This window comes from Terrapene carolina, unplaced genomic scaffold (assembly GCF_002925995.2).
Source record: "Terrapene carolina triunguis isolate 2854851 unplaced genomic scaffold, T_m_triunguis-2.0 Scaffold684, whole genome shotgun sequence".
In the NCBI taxonomy this organism is placed as follows: Eukaryota; Metazoa; Chordata; order Testudines; family Emydidae; genus Terrapene; species Terrapene triunguis.
In genome coordinates this window covers 1-18,513 of record NW_020665035.1, presented here as the reverse complement: position 1 = coordinate 18,513, position 18,513 = coordinate 1, and the positions used below count along the sequence as shown (strand labels likewise).

At 41.5% G+C, this 18,513-nt stretch overlaps 2 protein-coding genes across 2 annotated transcripts; one reads left to right on the top strand and one right to left on the bottom strand.

Annotated features, from left to right (window-relative positions):
* The first annotated feature begins 5,165 nt into the window (after positions 1-5,165).
* On the top strand, positions 5,166-6,068 carry LOC112114961 (olfactory receptor 13A1-like). Its single transcript, XM_024211886.1, has one exon. It carries the CDS (start codon positions 5,166-5,168, stop codon positions 6,066-6,068), a length of 903 nt encoding a protein of 300 aa, XP_024067654.1.
* Positions 6,069-11,953: 5,885 nt separating this feature from the next.
* Positions 11,954-12,886, bottom strand: LOC112114960 (olfactory receptor 13A1-like). Its single transcript, XM_024211885.1, has one exon. The coding sequence runs from the start codon at positions 12,884-12,886 to the stop codon at positions 11,954-11,956; it is 933 nt and encodes a 310-aa protein (XP_024067653.1).
* Between the last annotated feature and the right edge of the window lie 5,627 nt (positions 12,887-18,513).

Below are 18,513 nucleotides of genomic sequence, written 5' to 3'. Positions count from 1 at the left end.
AGTGAGTGACCCCTTTTTCCCATTTTAAGGTACATGACTTGGTCCCCTGTTTCCCACAGGGCTGCCTTTGTAGGCCTTTGTTTCTGAATTTTGTTGTTCATGTGTTCGATGGCATGATTAACCCTATACTGGAGGGTGGTTTTATCTTCTTGCACCTGTTTGAGCCATTGAAAATAATCATGCTTGGTTATATTAGAGCTCTTTTCTTCACCCTGTACCAGGTAACTAGGATCAATCATTTGGCACATTGGATGTCGAAACAGAATTTGAAAGGGTTGAATTTTTGTCCTTAGTATATTACTGCTCTGGATGACAGTCAAAATCATGGGCAGTTTATCTGGCCAGTCTTTTCCTCTGTGATTTACTGCCTTCTGGAGTGGTTCCTTAATAGTGCGGTTCATGCGCTCTACTTGGCCTGAGGACTGAGGCCGGTATGGTATAGGGAGCTTTTGTTTAATTCCCAAGGTTTGTATCATTATTGTAAAGATTTCTCCTACAAAGGCTCCCCCATTGTCAGAATCTATTATTTCGGGGGTGCCATATGTACATACTACCTCATTAAAGACCTTTTTGGTCACCACCCTGGTGCTGTTATTTTTACTGGGAAATGCTTCCACCCATCCTGAAACGGAATCAATTATTACCAATAAGTACTGGAATCCTTCTTTAATTCTTGGCAATTTATCAATAAAATCAATTTGAACCCTGTGCCACGGCCCAAGCCTTTGTTGGTGCATCATGGGTTGCCAGTGCGGAGGATGAGCCTTGTCCTGAGAGCACCGCACACAATTTTGCACCCATGTTTTAACATCATCTTCCATACACTCCCATTCTGCTACTTGCTTTAGCCTTCTTAAAGTCCCTTCCACTCCTTCATGCATAAACTGATGGGCTACATTAAGTAAATCCTGTCTTTCTATTTTTCCTTGAACTCGGTTAGGGCAGTCTGCAGTGCCATCTGTTGGCTTAGTTGTGTCAGCACAGATGTTCCCTTTCTGACCTCTGGTTACAACTGCTATGTCATGCTGTCAGGCTATTGTATCTACCCCGTTACTCCAGGTGGCCTCCATACCCGTTCCTTTACTGTGTGCCCTTACATGTCGCACCTTTAACAGTTTAGGGTTCTTTGTTACCCAGTGGTAAATCCATTTCCATTCCTCTGAATATGCAATATCCTTTCCATCTGCTGCTTTCCACCCATTCCTATACCAATCATGCATCCAAAACTGTATCCCCTTCACACAAAAATAACTGTCAGCATAAATATACACAGACCATGGGGAATTTTCATATTCCCTTAAAACCTGCTAAATTGTGGAGCTTGGCATGCTGAGCCGATCCATGGTCTAAATGTCCCTGAATGACTTCCTCTTCTAAGTTAATGGCAACTTACTTTACACACTCCTGTCAATAAACCAGATATGCTTTTCTTGACCCACGCATGGTATCTAATTCTTCCAGTAGGGGTACCTCTTCCAAGGCAATTCTTTGCTCCAGAGTGACCTCTGGATATTCATGTGGGTTCCCTTTCCACCCCTCCCTGTCCCCTGATTGCCCGTGGAACCCCTGCCCCATCCAACCACCCCTTCTCTCTGTCCCCTGACTGCCCCTGGAACCCCTGCCCCTGACTGCCTCCCACCGCCCCATCCAACCCCTGCTCCTTCCTGATTGCCCCTCCGGGACCTTTGTCCCCATTCAATCCCCCTGTTCCCTGCCCTCTGACCGCCCCGACCCCTATCCACCCCCCCGAACTCCTTGGTCCTCTATCCAACACCCCCTCCATGCTCCCTGCCCCCTTACCGCGCCGCTCGGCTGGAGCTGGGCCGCACCGTGAACAGCTGATTCGCGGGAAGTGGGGGGAGGGGAGGAGAAGCAGGGTTGAGCGTTTAGGGGAGGAGGCGGAGCAGAGGTGAGCTGGGGCCGGGGGTGGGGCGGGGAGCTGTCAGAGCTTTACCGGTTGTTAAATTTAAAAGCCCGTGGACAACCGGTTCTAAAAGGGCTTCTAAATATAACAACCGGTTCCCACGAACCGGCTCCGGCTCACCACTGCCTTATCTTCTAAAACACACAGTCCTCATTCACACACAAAACAGAATTGATTTACACAGAACATTTGAACAGGAACATCAAGTTGCAATGCAAAAGAAAAACAATCATTGCATTCTTTTACTTATTTTAAAATGCTAAACCTACAACAAAGTGATGACCCTAAAAGGTCTGTTACTGCCTTGAAATCAGCCCAGACACAGATTCTGACTGATGCATCTCTACCAATGGTCCATTAGGCCATTCCTTTCTGCTATTCAAAAAGCATGGCTGGCAGGATATGGTTAAATCATATACCAATACACTTCATGCACACTTAATGCATGCTACATTATTATTCTTTATCCTTCATTCTAAGTTATACAAAATACAAACATAAAATTCTACTACTACAGTTGTGTCTATTTGTAACACACAGGTTGCCATTCCGGGTCATACATGGCCAAGTTATAACACAAGGCTCTTTAACAGAGAAACGGATAGCAAGAATCAATGGCAGGAAACTAAAGCCACCATAATTCAAATTAGAAATAAAGCACACGTTTTTAAGAATGAGAATGATTAACTGATGGAACAATTTCCCAGGGAAGTGGTGGATTCTCTTCATGGCATCAAATTCAGACTGGAGGACTTTCTGAAAGATGCTTTATCCAAATACAAGTTATTGGGCTCAATACAAGAAATTATCATGCCTGTGATATGCAAGAGCTCAAACTAGATGATTTAATTGTCCCTTCTGGCCTTAAACTCTATGAGTGAATATTTGAAGTTAGAAAAACAGGACATATTAGAAGAATTGTTAGAGATGTACATTCTGTTCAGCGAGGTACAAGAAGGACTCATACTGTGGGGCTGAGCAAATGTCTGAGAAGAGATGGCTTTTCTAAAAAAGTATTGAAGAAAGGCAATGTCTTTTTTTTTTCTTCAGAAAATCCACTTTGCATAATTGACACGAGTCTCCATAAGTGTGATGACACCATAACTCTGGATCACATCTATGGTCTTGATCCAACAGTTGATCTGTTTATCTTTGAGCATATGAGTGGTCCAAGGAAGTCAAGGAGTTGACTCATATGCTAAAACATGTGTTTAAGTGCTTGGCTGGAACAGGATCTATATAAGTGAAAAGACTTTACCCTTGTTATTGCCACTCCTGAAATATCTCTCTCTAATCTGAAACTCAATATGGGTTTTCCTTCCTATATAGGATTATCCTGTTGTGATAAATGAAGGGGCGGGGGTAGCTCCCTTTTATGGGCACCCAGCCAGCAAGTAGCTGTTCTCTAATTGCTGTACCTGTAAAGAGTTAAAATATCTCACTGCTATGCATAAGTAAAAAGCCAATGGGATGGCTAGAACTTTTTAATATTGAGAAAAGACTCCCCTCTTTTCTGTCTGTTGTTCTCCGGGGAGAGGTGGACAGGGAGAGTTATGCTGTAAGAATCTTGGGCCAGGTATGAAAAAATCATCAGTATCATACCTAGAAACTACTCATTTAAAACGCCAGATATGTAAGTCGATCAGGAAATGTCTAGGGAGACGCAGTTAGGTTTATCTCTTTTAATTTCTTTTTGGCTTGTGGATTCCTCTGTGCTAATCCCAGGTGCTTTTGTTTTACTTGTAACCTTTAAACTGGACCTCAAGAAAGCTATCCTTGGTGCTTAATCCTTGTAGTTTTTGTTTTTGTTTTTTAATCTAGCAATAGCCTCAGTTTGCTTCTTTCTTTCTTTCTTCTAAATCAAGGATGATATTCAATAAAAGTTAAGTGATTAATTCATTTATACTGTTTTGAAAGTTAAGCAACATTTAATTTATGTGCTGTATTATATTTTTTGTCATTTGGCTAAATGTGCTTTACAGAAATACACATTTCCACAATTCTGTTTATGTATTCTGAACCAGATTCTGATCTCAATTTGACCAAAAAAATCTAATGTAAATTCGCATATATCATTGCAGTTCTTTTGAATTGAACTGTACTCGAGTCTAAAGTCAATGGAGTTACAATGTTCTGACTCTTATGGGAGGGGTAGAAGACTCACATCCTTCTATCTGTGCCCTCAAAAGTTTGCAATTGAATTTGGCATGTGATGCAAAGCGTGACAACATATTTTACAAAATACTCTAATATGATATATGAAAAATTACTCTAAAATGATCTCATAATTAGTTAGATTTGTTGGTCCTGATACTTCTTTTTTCACCATTTTTACAATTGAGTAACTCTATTGACTTTAAAGGAGATATTCCTGATTTCCTCCAGGAGGAGTGAGAGGAAAATCAGCAAAAGCAGTAAAGCAGTAATAAGACTAGAGACATCTGAAGACAATGGAGGGAAACTTAATTGTAATTCAGTAGGGATTGCTTGTGAAATCACGCAAATATTATTCCTAATAATGAAGCAACATTTGTCTATTGACACATAGATTATCATAAAAATGAAATATAGGAGTCTTGATTCCCCCCTCATTGTCACTATTTGTATACCAGTGCATCTCCAATGAGGGGAGAATTAGCCACATTTATTGCAATGAAGTTATGTCTGATTTACACCAGAGTGAGTTAAAAGGAAACCAAGTCCTGTCTTTTGAGCATCTTGATTCCACCTACTTATTCCACTTCCATAGTTATGTCAAATTTTTCATTGTATACATTGTATGTTATATATACTGAAAATGTCCTAGACTGCAACAGATGTATTAGTGTAGAAAGTGGAATCTTGGTTACCAATAAGACTACTGGTGAAAGAATGATGTTTTGAGATCATACTGTGAACACCTAATACTCATAGTTTAAGTAAATAGTCCAACTGAATTTACGTGCCTCTACTTGAGAACACCAGGGTGTTATTTTCCCCCTTCTACAGTCAAATGTCAGGAGAATATATATTCAGTAGCAGAGGCACTTTATTGTGCTAATATATTTTAATGTCACTCAGTTTGTTTATATGTTGTGTGAAACATCAAGAGCATCATGAAAGATCGATCGATCTATCTATCTATCTCCCCCCGGCCCCTCCCATCGGTCCATCTAGATGATTCAGTTGCCATATTGCTGTAGTTTCTGATGCAATACCTGCCCAAAACTTGAATCTTTGTTGCTATAGGAACACTCAAGCAATGGAACATAGTAACCACACAAGAGTGACTGAGTTCATCATGCAGGGGGTCTTTGACCATCCTCACCATAAGGGGCTGTTCTTTGGGCTATTCCTGTGCCTTTATACAGCTGTTGTCATGGGCAATTCCCTGATCATTGTGGCTATTGTCATCCACCCACCTCTCCACACTCCCATGTACTTCTTCATCGCCAGTTTAGCCCTGGTTGACAGTTTGTGCACTTCCTCGGTTGTACCTAAAATGCTGGAAAACCTGATGCAGGAGAAGAAAACCATCTCCTTTGGAGGCTGCATCACCCAGCTTTTTGTCTTTACATCGTCACTGGTGACGGAGCTTCTGCTGCTCACTGTCATGTCATATGACCGATATGTAGCCATTTGCCACCCTTTACATTATGTAAAACTCATGAGCAAGGAAATTTGCATCCATTTAGCAGTCAGTGTCTGGGCGGTTGGTACCATCAGTTTATTTGTTAACATATTGCTTGTGCTGCGCCTGGATTTTTGCGGGCCCAACCTCATCCAGCATTTCTTCTGTGAGTTCCCAACAATACTGGCGCTGTCCTGCAGCTCCACCTACCTCAACGAAATCATGATGTTCATGGCTGACATCTTCCTGGCCATGGAGAACTTCCTACTGACCACCGTGTCCTATAGCTTCATTATCATCACCATCCTGAAAATTCAGAGCTCCAAAGGGAAGCAGAGAGCCTTCTCCACCTGCTCCTCCCACCTCCTTGTGGTCATCTTGTACTACTCCACCATCGTCTACGTCTACATCCGGTCCACCTCCAGTTACTCACTGGATAAGGACAAGATGGTGGCCATAATGTACACCCTAATCACTCCCACCCTGAACCCTCTGATCTATAGTCTGCGCAATAAGGAGGCAAACTGGCCATGAGGAAAATCTTTCCATTCACCAACGAATAGCAATTTTTCCAAGAGTGAACTTAATTATCACCTGCTTTGTCCCTTCTAGGGCAGGTCCAAAGGTGATGTAAATTGTTGTAGAACTATGGTCTTCAGTAGACTTTAATTTGCACTATGATCCATTCACTACAATGGAACTACAATGATTTACATCAGCTACAATGTGTTGCTCTGATTGCAGTGGGGCTATGCTGATTTACGCCAGCTCAGGATTGGACCCCATTGACATCAGTGGGGTTATTTTGAGTCACACTAGCTGGACTATGGCACATGGGATAGATTTTTAAAGGTGGTTAAGAATGTACTGGGATTTTCAAAACCACCTAGGCACCTAAAGCACATTGATTTTAATGCATGTTATGTGCCTAGATGCTCAAAAAAAATCTGCCTGAATACCTATAAAAATCTGACCCAAAGTGTAGCACATTACTTCATATGCAATCTTGCTGAATCAGAATATTCTATTCTATTCCTCAATAAGTAAATATGATAGTCAGTTTTATTTTGTTATCTCTCTGTTCACTAATTTCTTGTAAAACATTAAAAACCCAAAACTTTTCAGTCACCTATCTGCTGAGACATGGCGGTCTCCTGATCATGTTTAATGGACTCAGGTCAGAGATTTTAATAAAGCAATTTCTATCCGAATGCATTTTTATCTAACTCTAAAAATACTTTTCAGCTTTAGAAATTTTGAGTTTTCTTCAAAATACCTGTTTTTGCTCATAAGGAAATGTCTCAATCTCAACAATGAATAAGATATTAATCAAACAGTTGTTCACTGTTACATCAATAAACCATTCACTGAGGTCATGAGTTTCACATCCAGTTATTGCTGATAAGTCATATCATAATCTCCATCACTGAATATCTTTTTAAACTCTTTTATTAAAGTCCCCCCCAAAACCAACATACAAACACAAACAGTTTAGCTCTATGTAAAATAAAGCATTAAGTAATGATTTCATGGCAACAATTTCTCTTATTCCCTTCCTTTTAGCCATATAGTCTTTTCTGTGGAAGACATCTGTTTACAGGGGGTTTTGTACAGTATTAAAGATGGCTTTCGCTGTCCTTTTGGGGGAGAAAATTGAAAAATATTATATTTGATGGTCATGAGCTCTTGTTGTTGTTGCAGTCCAAACCTAACATAAGAGAAACACACATCAGAAAAAGAACAGCAAAGATAAAGAATGCCAACTTCTGTCTCTTGTGCTGACTCACACATGGCTAGAAAAAACATAAAGTCGAGCACATGATCTGATCAGCAACTCTGAGAACTGGCAAATGCTTGTCAGGCTCTGGCTGTTCAAGGGGTTGCTTTTAGCTGCCTTTCTGGTCACATGCCTACAGCTCTGTAATGTAGGTTCGAACTGCTGTGGCCTCTAAGCCAGACTCTTACTAGATAGAGACAAATGGAGAGGGATAAGAAAGAGCAGAAACAAAGCAAGGAAGGAAAATGACACATGGGGGAGGGAGTGACAGCAGGAATCAGAGGCTTCTTTTCTTGTGTTTTTGGGGATTTAGCCAAAGCCAGGGAGGTGGGGGTGATGTCAGTTGGTTCCCTCTGTCTGCCCAGGCTTGGTCCAGGCATCTTTCAGAAGCTGGACAAAGAAGGCCTAAAGAGGTCATGGTGGAGCCAGGGTCTTGGGTGTTGGTGGGGTTAACCGCCATGATGATAAAGCTCTCTCCTTCCACTTCATCCATCCCTCTGTGCTCCCGTGGAGTGACCCCCAGATAAATAATATTCCAGATGGTGCGGCCAAGCAACTAGCATTGGCCACTGTCAGAAACCAGGATACTGGTCTAGATGGACCTTTGTTCTGGCCCAGTATGGTCATTATTATGTTCTTAACCTCACCCAATCACCATTCACCAATCATTTTGGTGATTTCAACTGTAAACATTTCCACCCATTTCTAGATTCTTTCGGCTCATTTCCATGACAATCTGTAAATTTCCCAGGAGCACTGGAGACTATTTACCACAGTTCCATTCACTTAAACAAGCCAGTTTTTACCAGTCTAGTTGATACCCAGTTTGTCTGATTTTCAGACATTTTTTTTTTTTTAACAAGATGAGTTCAATTTTTGTTGCTTGCCAATCTTACAGTACAGGCCACTGCACAACTGGGCCTGGTTCACTGATTTCTATGGAGCTACTCCAATTTACACCAACGTGGATCTAGTACTGTGTTTTAGGTCAATTCACCAAGGGTTTAGTGGATTCTCGCTCTCTGGCTATTTTAAAATCCAGATTGGATGTATTCTTCTAAAAGATCTTCTATAGATCAAACAAAAGTTAATTCAGGGAAGTCTTGTGACCTTTGTAATTAAGGAGGACAGATTAGATATTTGCAATGATCCTCACTCTACATCACTCTGGCAGTGTAAAAGGACTTTATAATGGGAGTAAGTTATATTTAGACTCACTTTGAGGTGCCTTTATATTACTGGTGTGGTGTAAAATAGCCTTATGAAAGATTCACAAAGAGACTTAGGTGCCTTAGCCACTTCTGGTGCCTAAATCCCAGAATCAGTCACCACTGGTATTCACAAAACCTGCACTCATCTGCTGTTGAAAATCGGTAGGCTCCTAAACTCACTCAGCACCTATGTTTTTCAAGAAAAAGTTCCATAGGCAATTATGGGCATGCATATCGCTGTTCACTCTAGGCATCAGGATGCCTTAACTCTAGAGCAATTAATGAAACCGGGGAATATAGGTGTTCTTCTGCCTCATTTGCCTGTGGAGTTGTGATGCTCCCTGAGGCAACACAAACACTCCCCTCTTAGCCTACACAGGCTCTACTATCCCTGTGCAAGTTAGCAGTAGGCACAATCCACCCGCTGAGATCTCCAAGCATTCCTCTGCAGTGTCCATCCCTTGGTACACTGGATATTCACAGGTTCACCACTCTCAAATGAGCAAGCTCCTCAACTGGAGCAAATCTCATAACCCCATTGGTTTCATTGGAGCTATGCTGAATTAGAATAGCTAAGGGTCGGACAATATTTCATGCAGATGTAGCCAAGGTTAGTACGAGTCCAGATATGTTTATAGATGGACCATTTGGAAATGAACTTCCCCATCGTTCAATGAGTATTGACTTGCATCTTGTCTAGCCGTTTACCTTTGTGCAAAGTCCCTGAGATTCTCCTCTGACCTATAGCAGCTTTACACCAGAGTAGGTCAGGAGTGCTCACCAGCACAAGATATAAGCTGTTGGACAATCAGATCCATTGCTTTCTTTGCAGTTGTTTCAGATTCAAACCACTGTAAGTGTGAAGAAAATCAAATCAGGAATGCAAAGTGGATGTGATATGTGAAAGGGTGAAAACGAATGGGGAATTCTGATTTAATGCTCTTGATTCCCATTTACACTAAGGACTAGAATCACAAAGGGATTTAGACATTGCAACGCTAATGTCTGGTCTACACTACAGACCTATATTGGCATAACTATGTCATTCAGGGGTGTGAAAAACCCACACTCCTGAGCGATGTATTTACACTGACCTAACCTCCTGTGTAGACAGTGCTATGTCAACAGGGGAACTTCTCCCACCAACATAGCTAATGCCTCTCAGGAAGGTGGATTAACTATGCAGAAGGGAGAGCATTTTAAGGGTAGATGTGCCCTCTGAGTCATCACACCTATCTTTTGGGCACCTAGAAAATCACTGAGATACACAAAGCCAGAGTCAGGCATGATAGGTGCCTAAGAATGGGATCCACAAAAGGTAGCACGTTAGGTGGCTCTGTGCCTAAGCTCATCAATAGGAGATGTCAAAGAGAGGTTTGTGTACTAAGCCCAGCCCCTCTTACGACGTCCGCACCTAAACCCAGGCCAGAGGGAGACACCTACCTCTGCTTGGGATTCTCAGCTGTGGGCCTTCTCTTGGAGGTCATGGGGAAGGAGCTCCCTCATAACTTTCAGCTCTGTGGTGAAGGCACTCGCCTGGGATGGGGGTGACCCTGATTCATGTCTCTCCTCTGCCTGAGGAGATGTGACCAGGAATCTGCACCACTCAGGTGAGTGCTCTAGCCATGGGGATAGTATGTTGAGGGGGCTCCTTCAATCTCTCCTGCTGAAGCTGTTCCACTTTGGATGAATACTTCAAGAGCCATTGGACCAGAAAGAGAGAGAGAGAGAGAGAGAGAGAGACAGTGCACAAGTATGAGAATGACTTTAGATCCTAGTGGTTAGAGCACGCCCCTAGGATGTGGCAGAACTAGGATCCTCTCCCTATGCTCCAGTGAATTTAAAAAAAAATATTTATCCACAGTAGAAGAGTTTCAACAGGAGAGATTGAGGGAGTCCAGCATTAACATATTCCATAGGCCAGCATTTAGTGTATTTGCCTAAGAAGGACTACTGTGGGCATCTACTCCTGCATGACACAGGCCATAGGACGTCCCCAAATTAATTTTTCTTTGAACTAGAGAAGATCTTTTAGAAATAAAAACAACAACATCCAATCTGGATTAAAATTGCCAGTGAGGGAGAATCCATCAAACACTGATTAATTTGGACCAGATCCCCATTGGTGTAAAGTAGCATAGCTCCATTGAAATCAATGAACCAGGTCCTGTAGTGCGAGGCTTGTACTGTAAGTTTTGCAATGAACAAAAGTTGAACTCCTCCTGCTATTTTTTTTTTAAAGTCAGAAAAAGTGGGACACAAATAGACTGGTATAATCTGGCTTGTTTAAGTCAACAGAACTGTGGTAAGTGATCTCCAAGGCTCCTGGCAATTTCCGGGATTGTCATGGAAATGGGATTGCCATGGAAATGAGCAGCAAGATTCTAGAAATGCGTGAAAATGTTTACAGTTGAAATCACCAGACTGAATGGGATGAGGCCATTTGAAATATTACTTATCTGGGAATCACTCCATGGGATCAGAAGCAGCTGGGTGGACTACTATGATGGTTGCCACCCCCACCAGTTCCTGAGGCCATCGATCCACCATGACAACATTAGGCCTTGTTTGTTGAGATTCTGAAAGATGTCCTGACCAAAACTGACCATACAGAAAGAAAAGAAATTACATCCCCCGACTTCGCCAGTGGTGCTCCTTAAATCCCACGTAAAACTGGAATTGAACTCTGGGTTCCTGCTGTCATTCCCTCCCCCATGTGTCATTTTCCTTCCTTGCATTGTGTTGGGATTCATTCCAAGGCCCTTCCCATTCTCCTTATCCAGAACACCTCATGCAGTTCTGGGAGAACTCTTCAATCAGTAATTCAGTTTGACTCTACCTTTACTTCTAGATCTCAACAGATACGTGATTGAAAAATTCTGGGTTTTTAATGTCTCACAAGAAATTCGTGAATAGAGAAATAGTCAGTTTTATTTTGTTTTCATACTTACTGACTCAGGAATAGAATAGAATAGAATATTCTGATTCAGCAAGACTGCATACAAAATAATGTGCTACACAATGGGACAGATTTTTATAGGTATTTAGGCACCTACAGTGTTTTTCCAGCACATCTAGGCACCTAAATTGCTTTAAAATTAATGAGTTTTAGGTGCCTAGGTGCTTTTGAAAATCCCAGTAGGTACCTAAACGCCTTTAAAAATCTATCCCAATGTGCCATAGTCCAGCTAGTGTGACTCAACATAGTTCCACCAATGTCAATGGGGTCCGATCCTCAGCCTAGCCCTACTGCAGTCAATGCAACACATCCCCAGCTGGTATACATTTTTGTATTTCCATTGTAGTGAATGTACCAGAGTGCAAACTTATGTGTATTGAAATCCTTAGTTCTATGAAAATTTACACTACCTTTGGACCTGCCCTACAAGGGACAAGGCAGGTGAGAATCAGGTTCACTCTTGGAAAAATTGCTATTTTGTGGTGAATGGAAAGATTTTCCTGATGGCCACTTTGATCTCGTTATTGCGCAGACTGTAGATCACAGGGTTCAGGGTGGGAGTGATTAGGGTGTACATTATGGCCACCATCTTGTCCTTATCCAGCGAGTAACTGGAAGTGGGCCGGATGTAGGTGTAGATGATGGTGGAGTAGTACAAGGAGACCACAAGCAGGTGGGAAGAGCAGGTGGAAAAGGCTCTCTGCTTCCCTTTGGAGCTCTGGATTTTAAAGATGGCGATGATGATGAAGCTATAGGACACGGTGGTCAGCAGGAAGTTCACCATTGCCAAGAAGATGTCAGCCATGAAGATCATGATTTCATTGAGATAGGTGGAGCTGCAAGACAGTGCCAACACTGGTGGGATCTCACAGAAGAAATGTTGGATGAGGTTGGGTCCGCAGAAATCCAGGCGCAGCATGAGTAATGTGTGCACTAATGAATTGATGGTACCAACAGCCCAGACACCAGCTGCTAAATTGATGCAAATTTCCTTACTCATCAGATTGACATAGCGCAAGGGGTGGCAGATTGCAACATACCTGTCATATGACATAGCAGTGAGAAGCACAAGCTCTGTCCCTGATGACAAAGTAAAGGCAAAGAGCTGGGCCATGCAGCCATCAAAGGAGATGGTTTTCTTCTCCTGTAACAGGTTTTCCAGCATTTTCGGTAGGACTGAGGAAGTGCACACAACGTCAACCAGGGCTAAATTTGCGATGAAGAAGTACATGGGAGTGTGGAGAGGTGGGTGGATGACAATAGCCTCAATGATCAATGAATTGCCCATGATGGCAGTCATATAAAGGCAGAGGAATAGGCCAAAGATCAGCCCTTGGTGTTGAGGGTGGTCAAAGAGACCCTGCATGATGAAATCGGTCACCCTGGTGTGGTTACTGGGTTCCATTGTTTGAGTGTTCCTTCTGTAGGAATAAAGATTCAAATTTTTGTCAGGTATTGCAAAAACTAGCAATACTAGACTGACTGACAAAGAGAGAGAGAGATATCTTTGTGATATTCTAGACCTTTCACACAGCATATATACAAACTGAGCTACATTAAAATATATTAGCACAATAAACCGTCTCAGGTAATCAGTCTATATTCTCTTGACATTTGATTGTAGAAGGGAGAAAATAACACCCTGGATGTTCTCAAAAAGAGACACATGAAGTCTGTTGGACTATTTACATAAATTACACGATTTAGGAGTTCACAATATGATCTCAAACTTCTTTGATACACCAGAAGTCTTATTAGTAACCAAGATTCCACTCTCTGCACTAATTTTGCAAAATGTATCTATTGCAGTATAGGACATTTACAGTATATATAATATATAGAATGTATATAATCCAAAACATGACATAATAATATGTATAGTTAGGTGGAATCAAGATGCAAAAAATAAAGGACTTGATAACCCTTTAACTCAAACAGGCTTAAATCAGGCTTAACTCCATTGCAATCAAGGGGGCTAATTCTCCATTCACTGGAGATGCACTGGTATACAATTAGTGAAAATGAGAGGGGATTTGAGCTTCCCAAATTTCATTTTTATGATAAGCTATATGGCAATATATATCTTTTGCTTCATTATTTGGAATACTATTGGCCTGATATGACAAGCAATCCCTACTGTATTACAGAAATGTTTCCCTCCATCGTCTTCAAACATCTCTAGTCTTATTACTGCTTCTGCTGATTTTACTCTCATTTCTCCTGGAGTAAATCAGGATTAACTCCTTTGAAATCAATAAGGTTACTCAATTGTAAAAATGATGAAACAGAGAAGACTATCGGGCCAACAAATCTAACTAATCATGAGATCATATTAGATAACTTTATCATATTTCATAGTATAACATTTTGTAAAAAAAAAAAAAGTCACCCTTTGCATTACATTTCAAATTTGATTGCAGACTTTTGAGGGCACAGACAATGTTACATTTTAATTCCTTGACTTTGGACTTGACTACAATTAAATTCAAAAGAACTGCATTAATGTGTGTGAATTTAGATTAGATTTGTATTGGTCAAATTGAGATCAGAATATGGTCCAAAATTCATAAACATAGTTATGGTAATGTGTATTCCTTCAAAGCACATTTAGCCAAATGACAAAAAATATAACACAACACATAAATTAAATGTTGCTTGACTTTCCAAAGAGTATAAAGGAATTAATCATTTAATTTTCATTTAATTTCATAGGGAGTTGGTGCCTATGTGAGAAAGCAAGCAAGAAATAAAGAAAGAAACAGGGAAATCAAGCAAGTAAGCAAGAGGAATATTCTTACCTCTCATTCAAACTTCAAATACAATAAACCAATGAGTAATTTAAAAACGGACTCCTAGTGAGATATGACTTGTTGAAGGTGATTGTCTTTGATATATAGTAACCTTCTGTAGGGAGATCTTGGATCCCTTGTGAATCTGGTGAACATTTAACTCTCAAACAAGGCCCCAAAGGAGAAGGTAAATGGGAGTCACCTAAAATAGTACAAATAAACTTTCTACATTAAGCTGACAAAATTCCTCTTGATGTTAGGTCCAAATGTAGATTCTTCTGCATTTTCCAAGAAAAAAAACATATATCTATATTTCTTTCTGAACATAGTGCTACCAAGAGACATAGATTTCATATTAATCAGTGAATAAACTCTCAGGTTGAAATCCTGGCCCCATTGATGGATGTCAATAGGAATATTGACCTTGGTTCAGTAGGGCCTGGACGTTACCCTCAGGCTTCTTCTACTATCAATGATCCTTAATGCACAACAAATTATGTGAGCTGGCTTTTCACGGTAAAATGCCTCCAGTGTCTTTGGTAATACAATTAATGACCAGCTTCTGGTATCATTGAGTAGCATCTTATTTCTCCATTGCTCCTGTTAAGTCATTGGGACTGATCTCCAGCTGGCTTGAATCAGCTTTGCTCCATTAAAATCAATAGGCCAGATTCCCAACTGGTATAAATCAGCATAACCCCTTCAAAGTCAATGCTGTAAACCAGCACAGCTCCATTAATTTTGTTCTGTTTTACAACAGTTGAGGATTAAATGGAACTACACAGGTGTCACTTCATGCAATCTCTGAAAGTAGTGAAGTTGAGGTGTTAATGAGAACCCTGTGTTACAACTTGGTGCCATATCACCCTGCCTAGCAACCTGTCTGTTACAAGTAGACACAACCAGTGGATCCCATGTGTTTCATGGTCTTTCTGAGCTTCTGTGTTGGTTACAGATGGTAGGGAACCAAGGCCTAGCAGCGGGATTTCCCTAACCAGACTCACTTTACTCTTAAAAAGCCCTCAATAGTTCTAATAAAAAAAGACCCTCGTTTGGTCTCACTGCTTCTGGGAGTCTGAGATTTGTGAGTAACTGAGCCTAGGTACAGTCCCTCCTGCCCTATCTTTTCTTCTCTTCCTGCTTAGATATGGTCATGGTCAGATCCCCAATCAGAACAGTGTGTAGTTCCTATGTGGGTGTCATAGATATGACAATTTCTTGCAGTATCCTTGAAAAACCTATTAAATTATGTTTAAGTCTCTTTGGCATCCATTGCATTAAGTGCAAAGCTGATGGACTATTATGAGCCTTGGGAGGTATTATGAACTTCAAAGGACAACACTGAACAACGGGACAGGCAAGAATGAACTTTTGAACAAACAGTGTCAAGTGGTTTGCCGTGGGAATCTGTAGGGGGAGGTGACTGCAAATTTTCTCCTCTAGTTGTGCAAACCCCCCAGCCTTTCGAAGCTACTCCCTGAAGAAGGGAGCATTGTCTGCTGATTACCTGTTCCCAGAATCTGAAGATCAAAGGCCTATGCTGTATAAAGGAAAGACTGACCTATGCATGCAGGTTCTTGTTCTGAGCTAAAGCCGGGAGTGAAAGTAGGCCAGTGAGAAGCTGGTACCAGCCTGTACATCATTGACCCTTCTCCCCCCACCCAGGCCATTGACAGGGGTGGACAAAAGGGGAAGCTGCCCCGGGACCAGCAATTTAAAAGAGCCCGAGGCTCACGGCCACTGCTGATGCTACCACAGCAGTGGCCAGAGCCCCAGGCCCTTTTAAATCGCTATGGGAGCCCTGAGCAGCGCAGTCCAGGCAGCAGAGGGCTGGGGAAGACTGAGGGAGGCTGACCCCCAACCCAGCCCCTTCCGGGGGCCTGGAGCCAGGCCCCTGTACTGGTAAGAGTTTAATATTACTTTCACCCCTTGCTAAAGCTGTTATGAAATTGTAACCACAGAAAAAACCCTGGGTGGACTTTCAAGGACTGACTCCTACCTGACCCTGAGGTTTAGGTGCAGTTATCTCTGGTAGGCTCATTAATATGTGTGTAGGTTCTTTTATTGTTTTAAGATGTTTCCTTTATAATGCTTTCACCTGAACAATAAATGTGAAATGGCTCTGTGGTAACTTATAACTATGGGCAATTACACTATTTATAGCCTCTGGAGAGAGAGCAGAGTGCAGACACAAGCCTTTTAGGACTTTCCACGAATAACACAGTGTACACAGGGAATAGCAGCCTGAAAAAAACTCCAGTCAGGAGCTGAGGAGCCAGAAACCTAAACATTGGTTGTATTACTGGACCACAGAGGGGGAATACAGGTACAGATGCTGTGGGCTGTAACTGTAGGATACCTGTCTTCTTGCCATGTGCTCCACTTGCCATGTGCTCCATCCCTCAGTCCTGTTCACCCCACTTGTGGGCCCCTGAGTAGGAAAACCACTGAAACACTTAAAGCATCAAACATGCTATTTTGGGCGATGAAGTATGAGTATTGATTTTGCAGTCATTACCACAAACACTGTTCATCATATATATATATATATTCTTCCGATTTCCCATTTAACTGTTTCCCCAAATAAAACGAGGGCTAAGAAAAGACTACTGTAGTTCACATCAGCTTGATGCAACTCTTTAGCCCCCTTTAGTGGCAGAATGACATTTATGAGTTTACTTCTCAACTCACATGATCATTCTTCCAGCTCAGCCAAGAGAGTATAATGTTTTTAGATTCATTAATCCAGGGTTCAGTCCCTGCTGACAGCATCCTACAACTACACAGCAGAAGTAAAGGCTGATGGCCACAATCTCAGGAGGGTTTATGAGGATGAAATATTTTGTATAGGATTTCAATTGAAGCATATCTTTGTTCTTGATATAGAATAATAGAATCATAGAACCATAGGGTTAAAAAGGACCACAAAGGTCATCTCGTCTAACCCCTTGCCAAGATTCGGGATTGGTTGTGTCTAACCTATCCAAGACAGATGGCTATCCAGACGCCTTTTGAAAACCTCCAGTGAAGGAGCTTCCACAACCTCCATAGGCAGTTGTTCCATTGTCCTCCTGTTCTTACAGTTAGGAAATTTTTACTGAGATTTAATCTAAATCTGCTATGCTGTAATTTGAACACATTGCCTCTTGTCCTGCCCTCTGTGGCAAGAAAGAACAATTTTTCTCCATCTTTTTTATGGCAGCCTTTCAAGTATTTGAAGACTGCTATCATGTCCCCCCTTAACCTCCTCTTTTCCAAACTAAGCATACCCAGTTCCTTCAGCCTTTGCTCATATGGCTTGCATTCCATCCCTTTGATCATTTTTGTTGCTTGCCTCTGGATCCTTTCCAGTTTCTCTACTTCCTTTCTATACAGTAGTGACCAGAATTGGACACAGTACTCCAGTTGAGGCTTAGCCAGTGCCGAGTAGAGCAGTACTATCATTTCCCGTGACTTGCGTGCTATGCCTCTTTTAATGCAGCCTAGAATTGCATTTGATTTTTTTTGCAACAGCATCGCATTGTTAACTATAATGATGTATGAATTACTGTACTTTGTAACAGTGGAGCACAAGGTCTGTGTATGACTTTCAGCACAGTGCAAACGACCAGCACAAAGTCTATGGACCACATAAGTCTGTCTGTCTATCTATGCTATTATTGTAATATGTGGTGTCTCACAATCTATAACCTATTTATTCTCCCAACCCATCTGTAAGGTTGGGAAGTGCTATTATCTCTATGTTACAGACAGGGGGAACTGAGATGGGGTGAGATTTTTCTTAAGCCTCTATGTCATTTATAGGCACAATCCTTCCTACTTCCAATGGCATTTGTCCTCCTAAATCATTTATGTGCTTTTGTAAACTCCCACAAAGACCCTGATCCAGGTTCAATTTACTTTAAGTGACTTCAGTGAGAGCTGGATCACAAGTTACTTTGCAGGGTCAGCTCTAGAGTTCATTGTTGCCTACTAGGTAGAGCCTTGCTTGCTTGCTTGTTTTGTCACTGCTAGAGATGGATGCCTGAGCATAGTGATCTTGACCAAATTTTAAACCCATTGCAGAATGGACATGTGGCAGCAGTCCCAGGATCTCATACATTTGCTTCTTATTATGGTCTTTTGTTATTTAGAACACATTCTGAACTGTATGTGAAGGAAAAGGCATAACGAGTGGGGTTCCACAGGGGTCTGTTTTGGGACCGGCTCTGTTCAATATCTTCATTAACGACTTAGATATTGG

What these genes read in the sequence shown, in the direction of transcription:
- LOC112114961 (XM_024211886.1), top strand. Translation starts at nt 5,166, where the DNA reads ATGGAACATAGTAACCACACAAGAGTGACTGAGTTCATCATGCAGGGG.
- LOC112114960 (XM_024211885.1), bottom strand. Translation starts at nt 12,886, where the DNA reads ATGGAACCCAGTAACCACACCAGGGTGACCGATTTCATCATGCAGGGT.